Source organism: Erythrolamprus reginae, chromosome 6 (genome assembly GCF_031021105.1).
Source record: "Erythrolamprus reginae isolate rEryReg1 chromosome 6, rEryReg1.hap1, whole genome shotgun sequence".
NCBI classification, from domain to species: Eukaryota; Metazoa; Chordata; class Lepidosauria; order Squamata; family Dipsadidae; genus Erythrolamprus; species Erythrolamprus reginae.
In genome coordinates, this window is record NC_091955.1 from 79,921,912 (window position 1) to 79,946,611 (window position 24,700).

Consider the following 24,700-nt stretch of genomic DNA (forward strand, 5'->3'; position numbering starts at 1 on the left):
CATGTATATAACAAAGCACCATTTGACATTGTTTTATTTCAGTTGATGTCCAAAACTGAGTTCACATATTCACATCACAATTGCTGGTACAATTATACTGTTACTTCCCTGTTACTTCTCTTTGGAGTGGCTCTTTAGCTGGGCAACAAACCAAATTACTATTTGCCATAGGCCAGGAATTATAAATATTCTGATTGATCTTAGCTTGCGAATGCCAAGGGCAAAAAGAAGGATGAGGAAACTGCAGCTTTCAGATAACTTCCATTTGGCTGGGATGCTATAGGGTTTCTGCTTAGGCAGGGGGTTGGACTTGATGACCCGCATGGTCCTATTCCAACTCTAACAATAAATAAACTATTTTAATTCTGACCTACTGCTCTATGACCTCAATACATTGAATTGAATTGCCCGATCTAAATATTAGCAGTCAGCAACCCAAACATCATGGACTTCTGTAACAAATCCTCTTCTTTTTTCACCCTATCTATTACTTTAGACTAGATTTTCATAACCTGATACCTTCCAGTTGCATGGAATTTATCTTAGACATTGCCGTTTTCAGGGGTGAAATGGTCACAGCTCGCTCATGCCTTTTGGTCATCGGAAAGCCGGCTGTGAAGGGAGAGCAAGGCTCCATCTACTGGCCCGGAGGCCGCCATTTGGGTTCTTTTACCCTCTATGCATGCACAAAGCATTCTGTTCATGTGCAGAAGGTAAAAGAACCCAAATGGTGGTGTCCAGGTAGATGGGTGGAGCCTCACCCTTCCTTCACAACCAGCTCTCTGATGACCAACAAGCACAAGTGAACTGGAAGGATTTCATCCCTGGTCACTTTCCAGATTTGCTGAAAAAGTATTTCTTTGTAGATGTCTGTAGAGATTCTCAGTTATCCAGGTCATGGTTCTCCCAAAGGTGCTTTTTTCAGGAGGCAACCGGACTTTGGTTGTTTTTTTTTTTAAAGATGTTTCACTTCTCATCCAAGAAGCTTCTTCACCTTTGACAGGATAGTGGAGAATGGCAGGATTTACGTTCCTTGCAGATAGCTGGTTATTTGCATCCTTTTAGAGGGTCCTTGAAGCACTTGGATGTTTTTTTAAAATAAAAATAATAGATTTAAAAAGCAATATAATAACCAAAAGAAAAACAAACAAACATATATACATTTACATTTACATTTACGTGTCCTCATGTGAGGAGGGAAAATACAATCCTTTCTAGTATCAAATTATTTTCTGGTGAAAGACAATCGGTATTCACTATTATTCCTTTTGGTTATTAATATCTTATTTGTTATTATTATTTTCTTAGCCGCCTTCTGTACACTCTTTGTTAATTAATGTAATTTCATAAAACAACTGTATGTATATCGTATCTAATCTGTTGTATCAAAAAACACGTCATAATATATTGCTATTGTCATGTTTTAATTTGAACTTTCGTTTCTCCTCTTGAACCAATCATAAAAATAATTCCATGTTTTATAATAATCGGAGTCTTCCTTGTTTTTTAACTTAAGAGTTAAAGCATCAGATTCTGAACTTGGAAGTTTATCTGTGTCGTCAGGGTCATCTGACTAACGCTCCTGGTTTCTGTGGTCTGCAATTTTTTCCTCTGAAAATCCATTCTTACTCCCACACCATTCAAAGAGTGTTCATCTCAAATTCTATTGCTAAAAGTCTGTAGAGATTCTCAGTCATCCAGGTCATGGTTGTCCCAAAGGTGCTTTTTTCAGGAGGCAACTGGACTTCCTTGGTTTTTCTTTTGAAGATGTTTCGTTTCTCATCCAAGAAGCTTCTTCAGCTCTGACAGGATAGTGGAGAATGGCAGGATGAGAAGCCAAATGCCTACACAAAAAAGAAAGAAAGAAAGAAAATCCCACCTGAAAAAAGCCCCTTTGAGATGTTTCTTCTTAGTGCAAATGCCATCTGCAAAAGAATCTATAAACGAAGCGAGTGTATTTTATTTTGTCATAGATCAAGTTAATAGGTCTATGGATGTTAACTCAGGAGAGTCCATCATCACCTGGAAGGACTTTGAGAAAACAATGCCTTGGGAGATAGTAGTTCTGGTTGGAGGAGGTTATGCTTTAGCCGCTGGATGCAAGGTAAGATCATTAACTTCACGATATTCATTCATTCATTCATTCATTCATTCATTCATCCATCCATCCATCCATCCATCCATCCATCCATCCATTCATTCATTCATTCATTTGTCCAATACACAAATACATAGGAAGAAAAATAGACATGTAGTAATATATTTAAGGGTAAAAGTGAACTTAGAGGAGAGGATATATGAAAGAAAGAGAATATATATGATAAGTGAGAGAAAGGAAAGACAATTGGACAGGGGACGAAAGGCACACCAGTGCACTTATGTATGCCCCTTACTAGCCTCTTAGGAACCTGGAGAGGTCAACCGTGGAGAGTCTAAGGGAGAAATGTTGGGGGTTAGGGGTTGACACAATTGAGTCCGGTAATGAGTTCCACGCTTCGATAACTCGATTGTTGAAATCATATTTTTTACAGTCAAGTTTGGAGCGGTTCGTATTAAGTTTGAATCTGTTGCGTGCTCTTGTGTTGTTGCGGTTGAAACTGAAGTAGTCATTGACCAGTCTTTTTGGAGAGTGAGTGTGTTGTCAGGGGTGTTGAAAAGTTTCACATCGTCGGCAAAAAGAACACAATTGCTTTCGATATGGTCACAGAGGTCATTGATGTAGAGAATGAAGAGAGTAGGACCTAGTACGCTTCCCTGGGGAACGCCACTTATGACAGGGATGGGGGTGGAGATGGCACTACCAATTTTGACAATTTGTTGCCTGTTTGACAGGCATGCAGTTGTGGAAGAGTCCTGAGATGCCATAGGATTTGCGTTTTAGGAGTAGTTTGTCGTGGACCGCTGAGTCATTTTAATAATCTAGTGTTTCTCAACCTTGGCAGCTTGAAGATGTGTGAACTTCAAGTCCCAGAATTCCGCAGCCAACCAGAATTCTAGGGCTAAAAGGCCACACATCTTCAAGCTGCCAAGGTTATGAAACACGCCGGCAGAACAGATGGTAGGCACAGTGGTGTGCTTATGCACGCTCATTACAGACCTCTTAGAAACAGGGAGAGGTCGACTGTAGACAGTCTAAGGTTAAACTTTTTGGGGGTGGAGAAGAAACCATTGAGTCAGGTAGTGCATTCCAGGTATTGATCACTCTATTACTGAAGTCGTATTTTCTGCAGTCAGGTTTTGGAGTGGTTTACATTTAGTTTGAATCTGTTACGGGCTCGTGTATTGCTGCGGTTGAAGGTGAAGTAGTCATTAACAGGAAGGACATTTTGGTGTATGATTTTATGAACTACATTTAGATCAGATCGGAGGCGACGTAGTTGTAAATTATCTAATCCCAGTATTTCAAGTCTGATGGTATAAGGTATTTTGTTGTGAGCGAAGGAGTGAAGGACTCTTCTTGATTCACTTCCTCATAAAGTCTTTCCCAGACTTCTTTTTAACAGAATCTAAACAGAAGATAATAAATGAGGGTAGATGCTGAGGCAAGCCAAGAACAATTCACACTTCGTGTGAACAACCTAACTGCCAATATGTGGAAGCATTAAAACCACATTTTTATTCCTTCAGAACTGGGGGTTAACACTTGGAACAGCTACTGCAAGAACTAGAATCTGTTTGTTTTTCCTGCATATCTTTTCTTTGACCCTCAGACCTCTGGACTTTCGACATGGATTGGGAGGCAAATGTTGTCCCTGAGTAGCCTTCCATCCTGGACAGTCAGTCTGCTGGCCTGCCTCCTGGTGTCCATAGTAACAGAGTTTGTTAGCAATCCTGCAACCATAACAATCTTCCTCCCAATTCTATGTGGTATGGTGAGTACAGATTAGGATTTGTTAAAACAAGGTTAGGCAATCCTTTAAAATAAGGGTCACATTTACTCTGTGACAACACACACTCAAATCAACCATTCAATGAACTTCCTCCCACTCCAGGCAAAACCATGTTTTCATGAAAGAATGTCAGAGACCAATGATGAAGAAATAAGTAGTATTGTAGTCAAGGAACTGCCAGCAAGCTAAATGTGAACAGCCCAACCAAAGAATCACCAAGAACATTTTAACCAACACTGACAGGACAAACCCCTAGAACAGGAGTGTCAAACTCAATTTCATTGAGGGGTGCATCAGGGTTTTGTTTGACCTCAGGGGGGGGGGCAGTGTGTGTGTGGCCAGGGGTTGCATGGCCAACTCGATGTCACTCCTGTTGGGGGCACCAGTGGTTGCTCAAGAGCTCTGCTAGAGAAAATGGGCTCCTGGGCTCCATTTTCAGCTGCCATGGCTTCCTGCAACCTTCTGCCAGTGAAAACAGAAAGTGCCATATGCGGGCCTCCCAAGCTCCCTTTTCACTGGCAGAGGGTTGCAGAAGGCTGTGGCAGCCAAAAATGAAGCTTGGGAGTCCGTTATCTCTGGCAGAAGCACCGCGGCTGGTCCTTCGCTGTTTCCAGGGCGGTCCCATGGGCCAGATGTAGTTATCCCATTGGCTCTATCTGGGCCTTGAATTTGATACCCCTGCCCTAAAATATAAAATGAGAGCAAACCCCACTCCCTTCTAGCACTGGTGATGTTACTCAGTTTGGGTAATGAAATGTCTTGCAAGAAAACAGCCAAGCTTAGAGAGCATCAAGGATTCCTCATTACCTTAGCCAGTTTTTTTGAGGCAGTAAGGACATATCCACACAAAGCAGTGAACTAGAACCTGTCACAGTTTTCATTTTTGGAAGCATCTGATGGAATCTCTGCAAGAACCGAAAGCATTATTGTTGATGTACTTGATGCTAAAAGGCAATATGCTACTTTCTCGTTTAATGCTTATGAAAAAGCATAAAAAAGAAAATTAAAGTCATCTGAGATAGGAAGTCCAAGATACCACCAAAGGAGGAGAAAAATGGTGTCACAATCCTGTTGCTATCATCTCATCAATGCTGTATACTTACATTAAACCTAGGAAGACAAGCACCTAACGGGGACATTTGTGTGATGGCACTTCTATGAAGTCATTGTCACATTAGTAGCCTTGCAGTTTACTAGAGATGATGCTAGAACTACGTCGTCTATGACTTATCGAGGTAGAAAATCTAGGTAGGAGGCCAAACCTGTAGCCAATCTTGGATGCTAAAATACATGAAAAATGCTTATAGTTGATATACAGTGTTCCCTCGATTTTCGCGGGTTCAAACTTCGCGAAAAGTCTATACCACGGTTTTTCAAAAATATTAATTAAAAAATACTTCGCGGTTTCCCCCCCTATACCACAGTTTTTCCCACCCGATGACGTCATATGTCATTGCCAAACTTTAGTCTGCCTTTAATAAATATTTTTTTAATAAACTTTAATGAATAAACATGGTAATAATCTAAATGGTTGCTAAGGGAATGGGAAATTGTAATTTAGGGGTTTAAAGTGTTAAGGGAAGGCATGTGATACTGTTCATAGCCAAAAATAGTGTATTTACTTCCGCATCTTTACTTCGCGGAAATTCGACTTTCGCGGGTGGTCTCAAAACGCATCCCCCACGAAAATCGAGGGAACACTGTACTTGTTTCTTATATTTTCTAAATGAATTCTCATTTGAATACACATAGATTTCAGTTTTATCAGGACCAATGCAGTATATTTATTCAATGTTTTGTACTCTATCTCTATGATTGAAAGAAAATGTGAATCCAGATAAATCGTATGTTAGTCTAATACTAAGTTATGGCCCTAGATCTAATAATATTGTTTCTCCAGTTTTGTTATGCATATTACCAAAAGAATTAATCTTCCTCCTTCTCTTTATAGTCAGAAAGCCTCCAAATCAACCCACTGTATACCCTGATCCCTGTCACTATGTGCGTCTCGTTTGCGGTAATGCTACCAGTGGGCAACCCTCCAAATGCCATTGTCTTTAGTTATGGGCACTTTAAAATCAAAGACATGGTACGTACTCAGCACCCACAATTAAATCAAGTACATTTCAAAAACAATGAAGCACTGCTACAAATGCGGTAATGCATTAACAATATTGTAACAATTATTTGTAAATAATTAAATTAAATTTATGATAGGTTTGAAATTATAGTTTCCACCACCACTATTATTGCTACTACCATCCCCAACTCTCTTAGAATGTTGTCAAAAATGCTATCAAAGGAAAAAATAGTTGAGAAAAAGTTTTGATTAGAATTAAGGAAATCTCAAACAGAAAATATAGATTGGTGTTTCTCATCCTTGGCAACTTTAAGACTTTATTTGTCCATCCATCTTAAAAATGTCAAAGTTGAGAAAAACTGACATAGATAGATCAGAGATAGAGATATGGTTATTTCAACCCAGTTAGCATCTTGTTGACTGTAGTTTGGCAAAGTGAACATGAGGACACACCTGGAAATAGAAGGAAATAATTTAATCCAATTATGTAGCTGATCTAAATGCTCCCTGGATTTGGTCTTCAAAAAAAAAAAATGCCAGAAGCTATCTAGAACTGGTGTGCTTGAACTGTAGGCCTTTATTCAAATTGATACTCATTATTGTGGTTTTTATTTTTATTTGTAGATCAAAGCTGGCATTGGCGTCAATATCATTGGACTAGCGGTTGTTACATTGGCCATAAATACTTGGGGAATTAGACTCTTCCAACTGGACATATTTCCTGATTGGGCCCAAGCCATTAATAATATTACTGTCCCGTCATAGACAACATTGGCAAAATTTGCCAAATCTGATCCAACATCATTGTACAAATATATACTGCTCAAAAAAATAAAGGGAACACTCAAATAGCACATCCTAAATCTGAATGAATGAAATATTCTCATTGAATACTTGGTTCTGTACAAAGTTGAATGTGCACAACAGCCTGTGAAATTGATTGGCAATCAATGTTGCTTCCTAAGTGGACAGTTTGATTTACTTGGAGTTATATTGTGTTGTTTAAGTGTTCTCTTTATTTTTTCCCGGCAGTGTATATTAAACAAGAAGACTTGACTATATATTACGCCAGGAATGGGAATAAGATAAGATGTAACTTAACTGAAGTTCTCCCAAATATTACATCTATCATCTAGCATTTTTATTTTCAACTGTTAAATGAACACTGAAACATGTTTTCCCCCCATTTCCATTTGAAGTGATGTATGTAACTCAGAATACTCTAGTGTAAAATTAGAGATTAAGGGTTAACTTTGTAAATGTTTGTTCAGAAAGCAGAAGATAGAATCTACTTTATAAGGATTATTATAATGGTGGAAATGTGGGCTTCATTCATATTCATAGCATTGAGCCTTTCTATACATGCAGTCTTTTGAATCTCTACATTTTTCTTTTAAAATGTTTTAATTGGATGTTCTACTGTAAATGCTGCCTTGCTTGTATTGCTTTTCTACTGTTTCCATCTCTCTTATTTATTCACGTTTGCTAATTTTGATTAAGAAGGCCAGTTTGGTGTAGTAATTAAGGCATCAGGATAGAAACCAGGAGACTGTGAGTTCTAGTACTACTTTACATACAAAGCCAACTGGGTGCCTTAGGCCATTTATTCCTGCTGAGCCTTAGGAAACAAGCAATGTGCCTTCCAAATCATTTCCAAAATCTGGTCAAGAAAATTGCATCGACTTGTCCAGGCAATTGCCAGTAAACAAGACTGACTTGAAAGCACAAGAAAATGTTCAACGTAATATCCTACTTGAAGAAAACCCCACAAAAACTGTTTGATCAGGGGTGTCAAACCTGATTTCACTGAGGGCCACATCAGGGTTGTGTTTGACGTTGGGGGGCCAGGTGCGTGTGTTGCCAGGATGGGTATGACCAGCTTGACGTTACCTGTTGAGGCTCCATTTTCTGGTAGTGACAGCCTCCTGCCAGCAAAAATGCAATACAGGGCGGTCACATGCAGCCTCCGTGAGCTGTTTTTGATGGTAGAGGGCTGCGGGAGACTGTTGTGGCTGAAAACAGACCCTGCCCTCCTGAGCTCTGTTTTCGCGAGCCAGTCCGCTGTTTCCAAGGAAGCCCTGTGGGCGAGATCTAAGCACCCCGCAGGCCAGATCTGGCCTGCGGGCCTTGAGTTTGACATCCCTGTGTATGATGTGTTTTTGTATTGCACTATTATCATTATCAAACACAATTAAACATTTCATAAAATAGACTAAGTCACTTTAATTATTTTTCCCCCTCTTACTGAAAACATTTGCTTGGTTTGTAATTTAATCCATATACAGAGGTCTCCCTGAATTACTTTTGCAATGATAAACCTCCTTCCGAAATACAGTTTGGGAGAATAAAATAGGAATATTTCCTGTGCTGAAATATGCCACTGATAAGTATAAGAAGGATTTAAAAGCATCTGCATTTATGGTTAACTGTAAATACAAGCACTTAAGCTCCTTAATCCTCATTTATCTCTGAGAAATAGTTTGAAGAGAAAGAGGCATTGTTATCACTGGCCTCAGCTAAGAATCTCAGATGTCCTGCAGTGTTACCTTTATATGAAATTTATTCTCCAAAGCACCAGAGGGCAGGACAAGAAATAATGGTTGGAAACTAATCAAACACAGAAGCAAACTGGAATTAGGGAGAAACTTCCTAACAGTGAGGACAATTAACCAGTGGGACAGTTTGCTTTCCATCATTAGAGGTTTTAAGAAGATTTTAGATAGTCACTTATCTGAAATAGTATAGGTTCTCCTGCTTGCACAGGGGGCTGAAGTTGAAGACTTCCAAGATCCTTTACAGCTCATTCATTCTAAATCTAAATGATGCCCCATGAAGAGGGTAAGAAGGCTTAAGGAAGATTGCGATTTCCTCATGGAAAGAGATTTGCTGGAAGCATTGCCTTTACTTACTGGAATTTCAGACTATGGGCAAGTTTCACTCAAATATGTCATTGTGACTTTACCGAGTTCCGGAAGAATCTGCATGTTCCCCTAGAAAGATCCTGCGATGGGATAACTTGAAATCCTATAGATTTATTCTGCACTAGGTGCCTTTACAGTAATTATTTTCATCATGTTTCTGTATTCTTATCCTATTACAAATGATACATAACCTGTAACAATTACATCCTGATTGCCTTTGTTATGTTTTTTTTCCCATTAAGAAAAGTAATTCCCATTGCAAATGTTTCTGTTGCAGAAATTGCTTGGTAATAAAGCAAAGTCTAAAAACTGTTAATATTTTTGTGATGTGTAGAAATTGTGGTGGGGATGTCCAAACACATTTCTGCCTTCTCCCCACCCCCTTTTTTGTCTGCTTGTTTTTAAAGGTAGTCTCAGAGCATGGCCAATTAGCCTGTAGCTCTACTCTCGAGTAGACCTTACTGCCCATCGGCAGCTCTACTCTCAAGTAGACCTACACCAGAGTAAATCTTACTGCATTTCGGCAGCCCTTTGTGCTCTGGCACTCAGGTAAAGAATGGGCTACTCCATTCTCAGCCCTCCCAAGAGGCACCACAGGTTTCCAAAGTCTCTGGCTGTACAAGCTGCTAGGCAGGCCACAACAAACAAGACCTTGTAGATGACCCTCATTCCATCAAAGATCTAGGAATACTCATAACTAATGATCTAAGTAGCAACGCCCACTGTAACAACATTGCTAAAAGGCACTAAGAGTTGTTAATCTAATCTTGCATAGCTTCTTCTCTGGTAATATTACACTGCTAATTAGAGTATACAAAACATTCACTGGACCAATTCTCGAATATAGCTCACCTGTCTGGAACCCGCACCGCATATCAGACATTAATACAATTGAGAGAATACAAAAATATTTCAGGAGAAATGTCCTCCACTCCTCTGCTTGCAACAGAATTCCTTATGCCACTAGACTTGACATCTTGGGCTTAGAACAATTTAGAACTATGTCAGCTTCGAACCAACCTAAATGTAGTTCATAAAATCATGTGCCACAATGTTCTACTTGTGTCAAGGACTACTTCAGCTTCAACCACCATGCGCACACAGTAGATACAGATTTAATGTAAACCATTGCAAACCTGACTGCAGAAAATACAACTTCAGCAACAGAGTGTTCAATGCCTGGAATTCACAACCCGACTCTGTGGTTTCTTCCCCAAACCTCCAAAATTTAACCTTAGACCGTCTACTGTCGAACTCACCCTTTTCCTAAGAGATCTGAAAGGGGTGACCCTAACCCTAACTCCTCCACTCGAAACAGAATACCCTACGAAAGCAGACTATCAATCCTAGGTCTAGAAAGCTTAGAACTATGTTGCCTAAAACACGATCTAAGTATTGCCCACAAGATCATATGCTGCAACGTTCTACCTGTCAATGACTACTTCAGCTTCAATTGCAACAACACAAGAGCACGCAACAGATTCAAACTTAACATTAACTGCTCCAAACTTGACTGTAAAAAATATGACTTCAGCAACCTAGTTGTCGAAGCGTGGAACTCATTACCTGACTCAGTAGTGTCAACCCCTAATCGCAAACATTTTTTCCTTAGACTATCCATGATTGACCTCTCCAGGTTCCTTAGAGGTCAGTAAGGGGCATGCATAAGTGCACCAGTGTGCCGTCCGTCCCCTGTCCAATTGTCTCTCCTTATCTCATTTATCTTTTCTTCCTTTCAAATATGTTCACCTATACTTTTATATCTTATCTTCTATTCTTTTCTTTACTTATATTATTACATATTTTTCTCTTCAATGTGTATTATGTATTGGACAAAATAAATGAATGAATGAATGTTTGGAATATTGGCCAAAGGTTGGTAAGATACAAATTCAGATACCCCTCAGCCATACATTTCTTTAGATTAATTGTACAAGCCCCTAGTTTTCAAGATCATTTCTTGTAAGGATTTGATAATTTGAAGGAAAAGGAGGAACAGGTGAGAAATAAGTCTGCATCACACATAATAGGGCAGGCTAGATCCATTCTTTCTTCAACTTTTTCCAGTGACAACAGGTACAAGTAAATTGGTCAAACTTTGCCCTTTCTTACACCCTGGTTATGTGTTTTGATTTGCTTGATATAGCAAAGAACTTGAAAAAATCACGATGAAATGGCTCCCATCAAATCTAATTTATGAATTAATTTAAAGTAGTATATGTGTATTGTTGGGCTGTAGTTTCCGTAACATTCGCTAACATGAAAAGGCTGTTCATTCTCAAATAATAAGAATTTTTTTAAAACGTTAACTTTACTGAAGACTTCAACTTAGGCAAAGAATATCATTTAATGTATTTTAACTGCAAATGTGTATCCTATTTAAAATTCCCTTGACTAGAGATAAAAATGGTTCAGGGCTGAGAAAAATATTATTATTGGGAACATTATTATGGACTGTTCTTTATCCCACAATGAGAATTAATCAGAGTAATAACAATAGTTAAGCAACAGCAACAAAACAACTCCCCTGCTAAACTGAGTGATATGGAAGCCAATGGTGTATCCTTTTCAACACATGTATTCAATATAGACTTGGTTAGTATTTCCTTTATGCCCTTCATCATAAATTGAAATAGCAAATAAATGATGCATGGACCCAGCCAATTTAACAAAATACGATTAAGGAGAACATAGTTCAGTATAGTGTATAAACCCAGCCATAATACACATCAAAAGCTGTACTGCATATTATTTGGAAATAATAGAAAAGAAAAAATAAATACCTTATGGTTATTAAAATGAGTGATTAGACATAAATAAGTTTCATAATGGAAACAATTGCAAATGAAAAAGGAACAAAATAAAACTTCCTTGCGTAATTAGGAACACTTGATTGGATTATTGGAAAATTTATATGGGTAGATACCAATTTAAATTTCCCAAATTAAAATTTGGTAGATGATTCTAGCAACAGATGCATACACAAATGCCAATATTTGTGTCCAAATATATTAACTCTTATACAAAAAAAAGCTATTAAAAGAATTATCTATACATGCTATGGTACTTGATTGTTTTAAGGGCTATGAGTATACAATTATTTTAATGTGATCAACTGATGTTCAATGCCTTTGATAACATGAATTGCCACTTTGACCTTTGCCCAGTGAGAATTCTGTTTTTTTCTAAGGACATAACAGTAATTTTAATATCATCAATCCATGTTATTTATTGCCTTCTCTTTCTTACATTCTCTCAAAATTCCTAAACATATCTTCTTATATCACATGCTCAAAATATATGAATTTTCTAGTTCCAGACAATCACATCAAATGAACATATCCAGTTCAGAACAGCTGAATCCTTGTTCCTTAATTCTTATCTTGTTAAGATATTCATGTACTGGGAGAGCCATGTTAACAAGGTCAGCCAATGAATAGGCATAGCAACAAAGTCAGCCAATGGAAGTTAAACACTTCTGAAATCTGTGCAGAGAATCAAAACTAAAAACTTAAGCTTAAGGCTGGGTGTGGCTCAGTTCACTATGTATTCTCTGTCCACTCTGAACTCTGATGAAATGAAACTAACTGTTCTAATATATGTCTATAATGAATCCACCTGAATTGGTTATCTCTGTGTGTGCTTCTGATTTTGATTTTTGCAACAAACTCTTATATCTACAAATTCATAATTCAAAGACATAACCAACTGATACTCTAAGTTGAATTCCTTTATTCCACACACTCCACATATATTTACAAAATTTGTATGTGCTTATTCCTGGACAGACAGGTAGTGAGATGGATATAAAATATGCACCATGATTACTTCCCTACATAAGCCAAGTACTTATGTTTATTTACTCAACCTCACATGCTGTGTGGGGAATTCTAGGGAGTTGAAATTCACATATCTTAAAAGTTACAAAGTACTGTATACTGATAGGTAACAGACTAATTTATTTTAAAAGATCATTACAACCCATAGTTTTATTCTAAAACTCCTAGTATTCAAGTCTGTTGTATTTCTTCCATAAATTGCCCAGGAAAACTGTCCTAGAAATTGTGTTTGCTAAGTGGGTTTGAAAGAATGTAATTCAAAGAAAACTGGCAACGGTCAATGGAAGTGAATAACCAGATTTTATTCTGTACCATCGTGCATACTGCTTGAACCTTCGTACTTTACAGACATGAGAAAGAATTTTGTAATTCTTCAAAATCCTATTTGTAAATTTCAGAAGATGGCCAGAATTATAAAGCTGAACTCTTCACATCATGACATAAGGCAATAGTTCCATTGATATAATGGTAACAAATATGCAACCTAGAGAAACAATTTCATGCTGTTTCATGTAAAATTAGCATTGATCTCTCAAGGTCTTCCTTTCTGAAAATTTGCATTCATTGGGACGACAGTACACTTTTCCCTCTACCCATATAAACAAGGTTTTGAAAGAAAGAATATAATTCTGATCAAATTAGATTGATCGGGAAATCAAGCAATTTTACCCAAATACTTTGCATTCTATAGAAAAGGCAAATGATGATGATGCCCCAGCACTGCATCTATACGTGATGGTCAACATCTCACAAATGATAGTACAAAGAGAATCTTTGTTATTGAAAACCTTAAAATCCTATCAAGTTTGATAGGATGAATATAATTCCATAGATAACTAGAAGTTAAATAAAAGGAAAAATCACTGTGAATTGGACATCTTTTAAAAGCTGAAATTTCTCACAATGGTTTAGTATTTATTGTTATAATACACAAATTTCTGAATGCACACGCTCAAAATAGTATAGGAGCATTAACAAATTAATAAAACAATAAATTCAAGTAATTTTCATGTAAATATGTAGGTAATCCATTTAGCATAGGACACAAAACTAGAATTTTAGGTTCCACGTTAGGCCAGAAGCATATTATAAGGATTCAATCTTAGGAAGCCAAAGACTAAACTTTTGATATTTGTGGTAAGGAAGGGTTTTGGTAGAGTAAGAGACTTGAATTTGGGATAGTTTGTTTGGAAATCACACTAAGCCTCTTTCGTACTGCCAATTTTCAGTACAGTGATACCTTGTCTTACAAACTTAATTGGTTCCGGGACGAGGTTCTTAAGGTGAAAAGTTTGAAAAAAAGAAACAATGTTTTCCATAGGAATCAATGGAAAAGTGATTAATGCGTGCAAGCCCAAAATTCACCCCTTTTGCCAGCCGAAGCGCCCATTTTTGCGCTGCTGGGATTCCCCTGAGGCTCCCCTCCATGGGAAACCCCACCTCCAGACTTCCATTGCCAGCGAAGCACCTGTTTTTGCGCTGCTGGGATTCCTATGAGGCTCCCCTCCATGGGAAACCCCACCTCCAGACTTCTGTGTTTTTGTGATGCTGCAGGGGAATCCCAGCAGTGCAAAAATGGGTGCTTCGCTGGCAACGGAACTCTCAGCGAAGGGAGCATCAGTGAAATCGCAGCATTGCAAAAACACAGAGGTCCGGAGGTGGGGTTTCGAGGACTTCGATGTTTTTGCGATGCTGCGATTTCACTGATGCTCCCTTCACTGGGAAACCCCACCTCCAGACTTCCATTGCCAGCAAAGCACCTGTTTTTGCACTGCTGGGATTCCCCTGCTGGGATCCCCTGCAGCATCACAAAAACACGGAAGTCCGGAGGTGGGGTTTCCCATAGAGGGGAGCCTCAGGGGAATCCCAGCAGCACAAAAACGGGTGCTTCTCTGGCAACAGAAGTCTGGAGGCGGGGCATCCCAGAGGCACCAGTGGGTTTGTAAGGTGAAAATAGTTTGTAAGAAGAGGCAAAAAAATCTTAAACCCCGGGTTTGTATCTTGAAAAGTTTGTATGACGAGGTATCACTGTATTTCCATTAACAACATTTAATAGAGCGATCAGCCAGAGTGCGATACAATAATGTTTAGAAGGGATGTACAGTAGTTATACTTATCCCTACATAGGCAATGCAATATCTGCAATGATTGTCCAGCCTCTTGTTAATAGAATAGAATAGAATAAAATTTTATTGGCCAAGTGTGACTGGACACACGAGGAATTTGTTTTGGTGCATATGCACTCAGTGTACATAAAAGAAAAGCTAGGTTCATCAAGAATCATAAAACAGTAAAAGGTTTCTAATGACAGTTACCATCTTTAAATACATGCATCTTTCTTTGTTTCCAAAAAGGAGTAGAAGACAGTAAAAAGTCGAGCCAGTAAATTTGCATAGTTTGATTCAGGTTTTCATCTTCAAATTGCAAGTGCAGGGACTCCATCAATTCCTAGTTATACCAAAAATGGTAAACCCTTAAAAACATTATAAACAAAAATACTGACTAAGAATTGGAAGAGGAATACATTTTTGTTGATACATTGCAACAATTCATTTAAGTTGTTCAAATTTAATTTTTGTTTTACATTTTTTTTTTACAAACAATGGATGAAGCATACTGGCTATCTATGAACGGCTCAACATTTTGATGTTCAATTTACTGACCATATGCAGAGTATACATGTTGCAGGAATGCTCAACAATAAAATAGAAAGGTCATATTTCAGCAACAAGATGAACAGTTTTATCAGACATTTGGTATCTTACAAATAGATACCAATATTTGTAGAGTTAGATATTTTTTTTAGATTTGAATAATTAACGGCATATCTTCATTCTGTTCCTGACTCTTATTACTAAAGTATTACTGAAGCACTACATCAAGAACAAAAGTCCAGTGTGTGTGTGTGTGTGTTTGTTTCTTTGGAAAAAAGTCAAGTGCAAGGAGGCCACATGGATATAGTAACACTAAGCCTGAATGCTTTTTAAGGCCTTCTGAGGTCAGGCCTGGCAGCGTTCGTTAAAGCCAATACTGTAAAGTTTTCACACCTGGATGGTTAAAATACATCATCTATGTTGAACAGTAGAATGTCTAAATCAGCATCATTTATCATTTGGAGGTTTCTTCTTAGCTTCTACATCTTTCTTGATGTCTTCAAACTTCTTTGCAATGTTTGGAACCTATAAACATACAAAGGAACATCAGAACCGTTGCAATTTACAGAGTCAATTCAAGATAATCTGTGGGTCCATGATATATACAGGAAAGAATCTTCTATACTCGAGTCTGAACCACACTCTAGTGTCTTTGCAAGATTGGCCACAAATTGCTTTATTTAATTTCTGTATTTCATGCTTTGCTGTTAGAATTAGTAACCGTGGAACAATAGATGAATTTTGGCGCCTTCTGGGACAAACGCTTAAGAAAAAATAGCATTCTAAAACTTTCAGTGCAGGTTTCAATGGAAAAATGTCAAAATATATCACAAATATTTCATGCATGTAAGTACTGTGAAAAAAAATGAAATGAAGATTCGGGTGAAGGGATGTAAAACTGATCTGGACTCTTACACAAATCTAAAGCTGCTGGATTATGGTTACACAGAAAAATAGGAAATCAACAGTTTTTCAGATATTGCAAAATATACCAATCATCTTTGATACTTTTGACCATTGCATGAGTTGTGGTGGCACAGTACTGCAGGCTACTTCTGTTGACTGCTAGCTGCTTGCAATTTGGCAGTTCAAATCTCACCAGGCTCAAGATTGACTCAGCCTTCCATCGTTCCGAGGTCGGTAAAATGAGGACCCAGATTGTTGGGAGTATTATGCTGACTCTGCAAACCGCATAAAGCCATGTGAAGCGGTATATACGGTAAGTCAAAACGCTACTGCATTCTAGAAAACATGGGAACTGGAGTTCAGAATCATCTGTGTTTGACAGGCTCTGCAATGCTCACAAATTCCAAGTCTTAACATAATTTAAAAAGCAGCAAAAAATACTTACATCATAGTTCTGGGCCAAATACATTCCAACTACATTGCCAACTGCAAAACCCAACTGGAGGAAGAACAAAAAGGATAACATTGAGGATATTACTTCTCTTTCTCACCACACATGAAATGTAATTTAAAAATGCAATTAGTTTTCCATTCTATCTTTTAAAACAAATGTTTTGCCAAAAACCTGATTTTCATTAAAGTGTTTACTGTGTTTTTAGCTAATGTTTTTGCCAAATTGTTCCCACTGTTTGGCTGAATTCTATGTAAACTACATACAAATAATTCCTCTATTCGCCATTTGCAATTTAAATATTGGAGTTGTGCAAACAGTGAGGCCAGGATTTGGGAAGGCCTCAGATAACATATTTTTAGTAGCAGGTGTGAGAGAAAAAGAAAAGGGAAGCTCCTTTTTCACTGGCATAATTGCCATTTATTTAGCAATCAGCACTTTATCATGGCTGTTGCTGCTTCTCTACTTGATAATATCAACATGACAAACCATGGAGGGATGAGATAAGTGGCTAGAACAGGGATGGTGAACCTTTTTTTCCTCGGGTGCTAAAAGAGCGTACGCCTACACTATACACTATACCCATCGGCTCTTGACCAAATTGCACCATTGTGACCTCTCTGTGGCACTAGACCCCGTAGAGCTCCATGGTTCAACGAGGAGCTCCGGGAGTTGAAACGCCAGAAGAGACGTCTAGAGAAGAAATGGAGAAAGAGTAAGTCCGAATCAGATCGAACACTTGTAAGAGCTTTTATGAAGACCTACAAAGTGGCGCTCAAGGCGGCAAGATGCGCGTACCATGCCGACTTGATTGCATCAGCGGAATCCCGCCCGGCCGCTCTGTTTAGGGGGCTACAAGACCTCCACAGTGCTTTCCAGCCCTATGATTCCATGGTTCTATACAAAAAATCATCCCATAGCATGATCAAGGAGGAATTAGAAAGAGATCAATTGCCTCCACAGTGTATACATTCCCTTTTATATTGATGCATTCTGGACCACTCTAATTGGAGCAGCATATAAACCTTAGAAAAATAACACACAGGTACCTAAATCCCTAAATAAAAATAATAATAATAATCATAAGAATTGTGTCCAAAGAAACAGAGTAGGAGTTTCGCTAAGTACCTTCATGGGCATTTCAAGGATGCCTTAATGGAAAATTAAATGGGAGAGTCATCAGACTAACAGATTAAATATTGGTGTATGACCATCCATACTAAACTCTGAGTCACATTAAAAAAACTTTGCTTAACAAAAAAGCAAACAAAAAAGAAAAAGAGAAAAAGAGAGAGAGGCATGCTGTCTATCTTGATAGCTCACCCTTTTTCTCTTGGTTTATCTTACAGTGCTAGATATGCACGGTTTGCATTCAATTTTTATAGAAGATCTATCTCACCATTTGTATTATCCCCTTTTTAAACTTTATTTTTATCATCTTTTAATTATCCTCCATCTTTTTTTAAAAGCTCATTTATGTTCTTAACACAATCCTATATCTATTTAACATACAGTGATACCTTGTCTTACAAACTTAATTGGTTCCAGGACGAGGTTCTTAAGGTGAAAAGTTTGTAAGATGAAACAATGTTTCCCATAGGAATCAATGGAAAAGCGATTAATGCGTGCAAGCCCAAAATTCACCCCTTTTGCCAGCCGAAGTGCCCGTTTTTGCACTGCTGGGATTCCCCTGAGGTTCTCCTCCATAGGAAACCCCACCTCTGGGCTTCTGTGTTTTTGCAATGCTGCAGGGGAATCACAGCATCACAAAAACAAGTGCTTCGCTGGCAACGGAAGTCCGGAGGTGGGGTTTCCCATGGAGAGGAGCCTCAGGGGAATCCCAGCAGCACAAAAACAGGTGCTTCTCTGGCAACGGAAGTCCGGAGGGGGGGGGCATCCCAGCGGCGACGGTGAGTTTGTAAGGTGAAAATAGTTTGTAAGAAGAGGCAAAAAAATGTTAAACCCCGTGTTTGTTTCTCGAAAAGTTTGTATGACGAGGCGTTTGTAAGATGAGGTATCACTGTATTTATTTTCACTATACACAGCTTCCTTTTATTTCCTCCTTGCTAACCAATCATGCTTTTTGTGAGATGTGTTAGGTGTTATTATGTCTATAATTTACAATCATTGTGTGATGTTCTTTTAAACGTATATAAATTTAATAAAAAAAATTAAATAAACTTTGCTTAATGCAATTTTGTAGTACAGTCTGGTACGATGTACTGCTGTCCAAATATTCTGGCTTATTCTTCTGCATACAGATTTATCCAATTTTACTCATCTATTTTCCAAAAACAAGAGTTTTGGATTAATTTAGATGTGCACTTCTTAAATGGTTTCCATCTGGGTAATGAAGTCTTCAAATCTCATAACACCGAAAGAGTAATGAAACATTAATATAACATTCCTGATGCCCGGAGGTTAATTGCTTTTAGCACTTGAGAATCTCCACTTCAGCCATGAATGAACTACAGGTTTTGCTGACAGCCAAGAATAGAAAGAGCTATTAAAAATATGAGCATTCAAATTAGGATTGTTTTTCAAAAGTTTGCCATTGTATGTCATTCACATCTCATTTCCTGTACAATAGAGTAGATGTGGTGCTCAAAACCCATGCAAAATAATGTACAATGTGATGTTAATTTTCATAACTTCATCTGGAGAAGCAGTAATCTTGATTTTCTTGTTCTTCATTTAATTTAGCCTTCCCCAATAATATTCCCTAGATATGTTGGATTACAACTACCATAACTATAGTTGGTTCCAGAGTGAAGAAAGCTGCTTTGAAGTCTATGTTTGGTTTACTTTATTGGAAGTGGGAAAGATTTAGAAGTCAAATTTCCCCCCTCAAGCACCCAATGTCCAGTCCAATTTGCCTAGCTGTGTGCTTGCTATGACAGTAAAATCTTGATCTAACAGGTCCTATTTTGACAGACCTCTGCAATGGACAAATTTTCATCTCCTTGAAATAACAGTAAAGTTTGCTGTATCTGAATTAATTCGGGCAGCATACATTTATAGTACTCTTACCTTAATTTTACAGCATCTTTACAAATGATTTTTATTTTGTAGCTGCACTATTTCACAAATGGTTCAAAATATCTTTGAACACCATAATCTATGAAGAAAAATAACTGAACTCCAAGTCATCCACATAATATAGAAAACTAACTACAAGGCATATAACAAGATATCTAAATATAAGAAGCTATACAAAAGATAGAGGGCATGAGGTCAGGGCGGGTGTCCCAAATACCTAGCTGTGGCCCATCATGGCATCGGACCAGAATATCTCCGGGACCGCCTTCTGTCGCACGAATCCCAGCGACCAGTAAGGTCCCACAGAGTTGGCCTTCTCCGGGTCCCATCGACTAAACAGTGCCATCTAGCGGGACCCAGGGGAAAAGCCTTCTCTGTGGCAGCCCCGACCCTCTGGAACCAACTCCCCCCCAGAGATCAGAATTGCCCCCACCCTCTTCGCCTTTCATAAGCTCCTTAAAACCCACCTCTGTCGTCAGGCATGGGGTAATTGAGATATACCTTCCCCCTAGGCCTATACAATTTATGCATGGTATGTTTGTGTGTATGTTTGGTTTTTAATAAGGGTTTTTAGTAATTTAAATATTAGATTTGTTATATGCTGTTTTTATTATCGTTGTTAGCCGCCCCGAGTCTATAGAGAAGGGCGGCAATCAAATCAAATCAAATAATCAAATCAAATCAAATCTCAAATCAAATCAAATCAAATCAAAAAATAAATTGCCAGCCATGACACATTCAGAACTGGGACGCATGTGGCTGGCTGGTGCATGCGCATGTGACTACAGCTCAAGTTGCAAAACTAGCAGGCCAGCACGCATGCATGCAACTCAACTTGTACAAGTGTGGGCCAGCACACATACCTGCAGCTTGACTTGACTTGACACAAGACACACATTCTTCTCTGATAAGCCATTATTTACTATGCTAATGAAATTTAAGTTTCCAAAAACTTAAGAATACATTATTTCCCAATCACCTGTTCCATTGTTGGGCTATGGAAGCTAACAGGAAACTCCACATTCTATTCATGTGCTAATACAACCATATTGAGGAAGTGCTGATACAACCATATTGAGGAAGGCACAAGACTGACCCATGGAAATATTCATAATAATTGGAATGTCCTAGCAGAATCTCAAGGAATGAGGTAGATTTCTGAATACGAATCACCCTCTTCTTCCAGCCAAAGAGGGGAAAAGAATAATTTATAGACTAATTAAATGAGAAACATTTTCTACCTTTTTTTTTGACATGCAAAGAACATGTAAACACAGAGATTTGCAGTAGCAGCATCTTGTTTTAATTCTGAAAAATCATGCCTGATTTTGAATTTTCTCATATTTCTCTCTGAAACTCAGCACTGACCGAAATTCATCATCACCACATAATACCATACCATTGTTTTCAGGGTGGATACTGAAACATTTACTTTTCTAGATATAAGTATTTTTCTTCTCCAAAAAATCCAGTTTGTTCCTGTTACAGCAAACTTGGCTCTCTTGTTTCAGGTTGAAAGCATATAATACACACTAAAATTGTTCCATCCAAGTGGTAGATGGAAAACTTGACTGCACCCGTATTTTTTTGACATGCTTTCTGGAATTTTGCAATGGCATCAGTTTTTACACAAAAATGCAAGACAGACCTCAAAATTCCATATGAGAACAACAAGGCCTTCTATTTAAATGGCTGACAATGAGACACACATTCTTATATCCATTGTACTCCGAAGATAAAAGCATTTTCTTTGTCTCTGATTTGGATTCCCGCTTCCTATTTATTTCTATTATTCTGCCATATAATTTTACTAATTTTTTTTAATTAATTTATCATGAAATAGTTCAGTTTCTTTCAGCTCTTCAAATTTTGTCCCAGTTTGGCTGGCTTTTTGGGAATGGAAAGACAAACAATTCTCAATGCTAAAAGTCTAGAACTAGCTGGCAAATTTGATTATAGACTAGAGTAGAGGTCTTCAAATTTGGCAAATTTGTAGACTTCAACTCCCAGAATTCTCCAGCCAATATACTGTAGCTAGATTCACATATCTAGACCTTGCCCCAGGCGAATAGAAGTGCAGTTGGCATTGTGTATTCTAATTCTAATTGTCTTTTGATATGGATTTTATGCCCAATTCATATCTTATATGCATATTATTAAAAAATAGAATGATATAGCATTTATTTCAAAAGCTAGTCTTAATTATAGTCTTAATTAATCCCCAGGGAAATAGAGAAAAAGAATATTAGCTACAATCCTGATTAATTCCACACTTCTTAAAATAAGAATTCAAATTAAAAGGGCAGATCAAATATTTATTTATTTATCTTGTGCAATTTGTAAGCCACCCAATTCCCTAAGGACTCTGGGTGGCTATTATTACTACTATGATATTTGTTTACATCAACCTTATATGTCAATCTCAATAGTTTATACAAGAATCTGATTTGATTGTAATCTTTTGGGAAAATGTAGTATTATTTATTTGTTGTATTTCTATATTGTTAAAATATAAGCAATTATAATGACTTACTAGTACATGTAGATCCCGTCATTGTACTTTAAACAAACCATAGTTTCTTGATAAAGTTTCATAGAATCTAAATTTCATAGAATCAAAAGCTTTTTTAAAAAGCTGCAAATATCATTTTTACAGGACATCAAGAACCACCGATTGTGCAGGATTGTCAAGGTTGGGAAACACTGGTCTAGAGAAGAGAAGGCTGAGAGACATGACAGTAATCTTCTAATACATGAAGGGATGTCGCAAAATAGGAAGTGTTAGTTTCCGCTCCAAGACTAAGGAATGCTTAACAGAAAGAAACCCAAATTTGAAATAAAGATGAATTTCCTGACTGTAAGCTATTAAGACATGGAACAGCCCCGCTTCTCAAAATTGTGATTGCTCCATCCCTGGAGTTTTCAAAGAAAAAACTGGGAAAAGTTTGTATGAAGTTTGCACTTTTTTTCTTCAAAAAGTAGGAACGTTTTCCTGCCCAGACTACCAAGTTATTCTAAACTTGGGTAGGAATAACCAGATGCATGAGTAAAATGGTACCTGAATTTAGCAGCAGTACAACCAAAAAGGATCTGAAATGAAAATGAGCCAGCAATGTGTCGTAGCTGCCACAAAAAGTCAACAAAGTTTTGGGCTGCATCCACAAAAATGGTGTTACGATTACAGAAAGTGACTATGCCACTCTGTGTCATATTGGTCAAGCCACACCTAAACCACTATGTCTAATTATAATCACAGTAGTACAAGGATACTGAAGAACTGTGTAGAGAGTAGAGAAGAGCAACAAAGAAAGTAAAGAGCTTGGAGACTAAATTATATGATGAATGATTAGTTTAGTCTAGAGCAGTGTTTCCAAATCTTGACAACTTGAAGATATCTGGACTTCAACTCCCAGAATCCCCCAGCCAGCATTCGCTGGCTGGGGAATTCTGGGAGTTGAAGTCCAGATATCTTCAAGTTGTCAAGGTTGGGAAACACTGGTCTAGAGAAGAGAAGGCTGAGAGACATGACAGTAATCTTCTAATACATGAAGGGATGTCGCAAAATAGGAAGTGTTAGTTTCCGCTCCAAGACTAAGGAATGCTTAACAGAAAGAAACCCAAATTTGAAATAAAGATGAATTTCCTGACTGTAAGCTATTAAGACATGGAACAGCCCCGCTTCTCAAAATTGTGATTGCTCCATCCCTGGAGTTTTCAAAGAAAAAACTGGGAAAAGTTTGTATGAAGTTTGCACTTTTTTTCTTCAAAAAGTAGGAACGTATAAAACTTGAACCTTATATTGTCTACCGTCGACCTCCCCTCGTTTCTAAGGGGTCTGTAAGGGGTTATGCATGAATACACCATTGTGCCTACCGTCCCTGTCCTGTTGTCCTCTTTTATCGTTAATTTTTACTTATGTTTATACGAACTACTACTATCCTACACATGTATAAGTGGCGTGCACCTTTGTGCCTACCGTTCCTGTCCAAATGTCTTTTTTATCTTTTCTATCTCTACTTAATAATAATAATAATAATAATAATAATAATAATAATAATTTATTAGATTTGTATGCCGCCCCTTTCTGAAGACTCGGGGTGGCTCACAACAATAATATTATATTATACTTATATTATGTTAAACATACTACAATACAATACTATATTTGTATGACAAATAAAATAAATAAAAATAAATAAAATGTTTGCCAAATAAATAAATAAAAATATACAGAATATAGAGGAATTGAAGGGGGAAGGGGACAAATTATATTCATAGGCAAGGATGCTTACAACTCCAAGCTTACAACCTATCCTTGGAAAGAAGCTCCATTACAATTCCCATGGAAGTTAAACTCAAGAAACAACATAAAGCTTATAGAATTTAAAGGCCAACAAAATCCCCTAAAGTGAATCAATTTTCAGGAGGTTGGCTTAATTGCATCTGACAAGAAGGACTAGTAACTTGAGCAACTAAGTGTAGTTCCAACACTGGGAAGGGAGGTTTTTTTTTTTGGGGGGGGGGATGTATATTTAAATAAATTGCTCCGAATCCCCCGTGTGTGTGTTTTTGTTTTGTTTTGGCTTGGCAGATCTCCAAAACAAAACAACAAAAAAGCATTCCTTCCGGAAAGTTTTTGTGCTTTTCCGGGGGGGGGGGAATCCCAGCCCCTTGGAGCAATTCCCGTCCGAGCGCTACCGACGCTCGGCCTTACCTAGCTTTCCAAACCACCCAAACTCGCCTAAAAATCCTCCTTTTTTGCAGCGCTCCCCTTCGCCAAAGTCTTACCAAGAACTGCAACATGGTTGCCAGCTGTCACTCCCGGTCCCTTCGGAGCCGGAGGGAAGATTTACATCTGATTATACTTTTCCCCCCCTCTTCCGGATGCCCGCCTTCCTTACCGCCTTCGCCTCTCGCATT

The 24,700-nt window shown here is 38.0% G+C and overlaps 2 protein-coding genes across 3 annotated transcripts in view; one reads left to right on the forward strand and one right to left on the reverse strand.

Moving 5' to 3' along the window:
• The window catches only part of SLC13A4 (solute carrier family 13 member 4), a 60,252-nt gene extending 53,347 nt beyond the window's left edge, over positions 1-6,905 (forward strand). Inside the window, exons 14-17 of the mRNA XM_070754973.1 lie at positions 1,974-2,104; positions 3,711-3,872; positions 5,842-5,979; positions 6,595-6,905. Of these exons, the coding sequence (XP_070611074.1) occupies positions 1,974-2,104; positions 3,711-3,872; positions 5,842-5,979; positions 6,595-6,735 (572 nt within the window). The 3' untranslated portion in view covers positions 6,736-6,905. The remainder of the gene's footprint in view (positions 1-1,973; positions 2,105-3,710; positions 3,873-5,841; positions 5,980-6,594) is intronic.
• On the reverse strand, positions 18-24,700 carry STMP1 (short transmembrane mitochondrial protein 1). 2 transcript variants are annotated; one of them, XR_011559519.1, is made up of 5 exons: positions 24,569-24,678; positions 16,736-16,789; positions 15,778-15,909; positions 394-1,844; positions 18-328 (listed from the first exon to the last, which is right to left on the reverse strand). XR_011559519.1 is itself a non-coding variant. In XM_070756355.1 (3 exons), the coding sequence occupies exons 1-3, from the start codon at positions 24,581-24,583 to the stop codon at positions 15,832-15,834; spliced, it is 147 nt and encodes a 48-aa protein (XP_070612456.1). In that variant the 5' UTR covers positions 24,584-24,700; the 3' UTR covers positions 13,012-15,831. The 2 variants fall into 2 exon arrangements, 1 of the variants encoding a protein (XP_070612456.1); XM_070756355.1 differs by lacking the exons at positions 18-328; positions 394-1,844 and having other exon boundaries at positions 13,012-15,909; positions 24,569-24,700.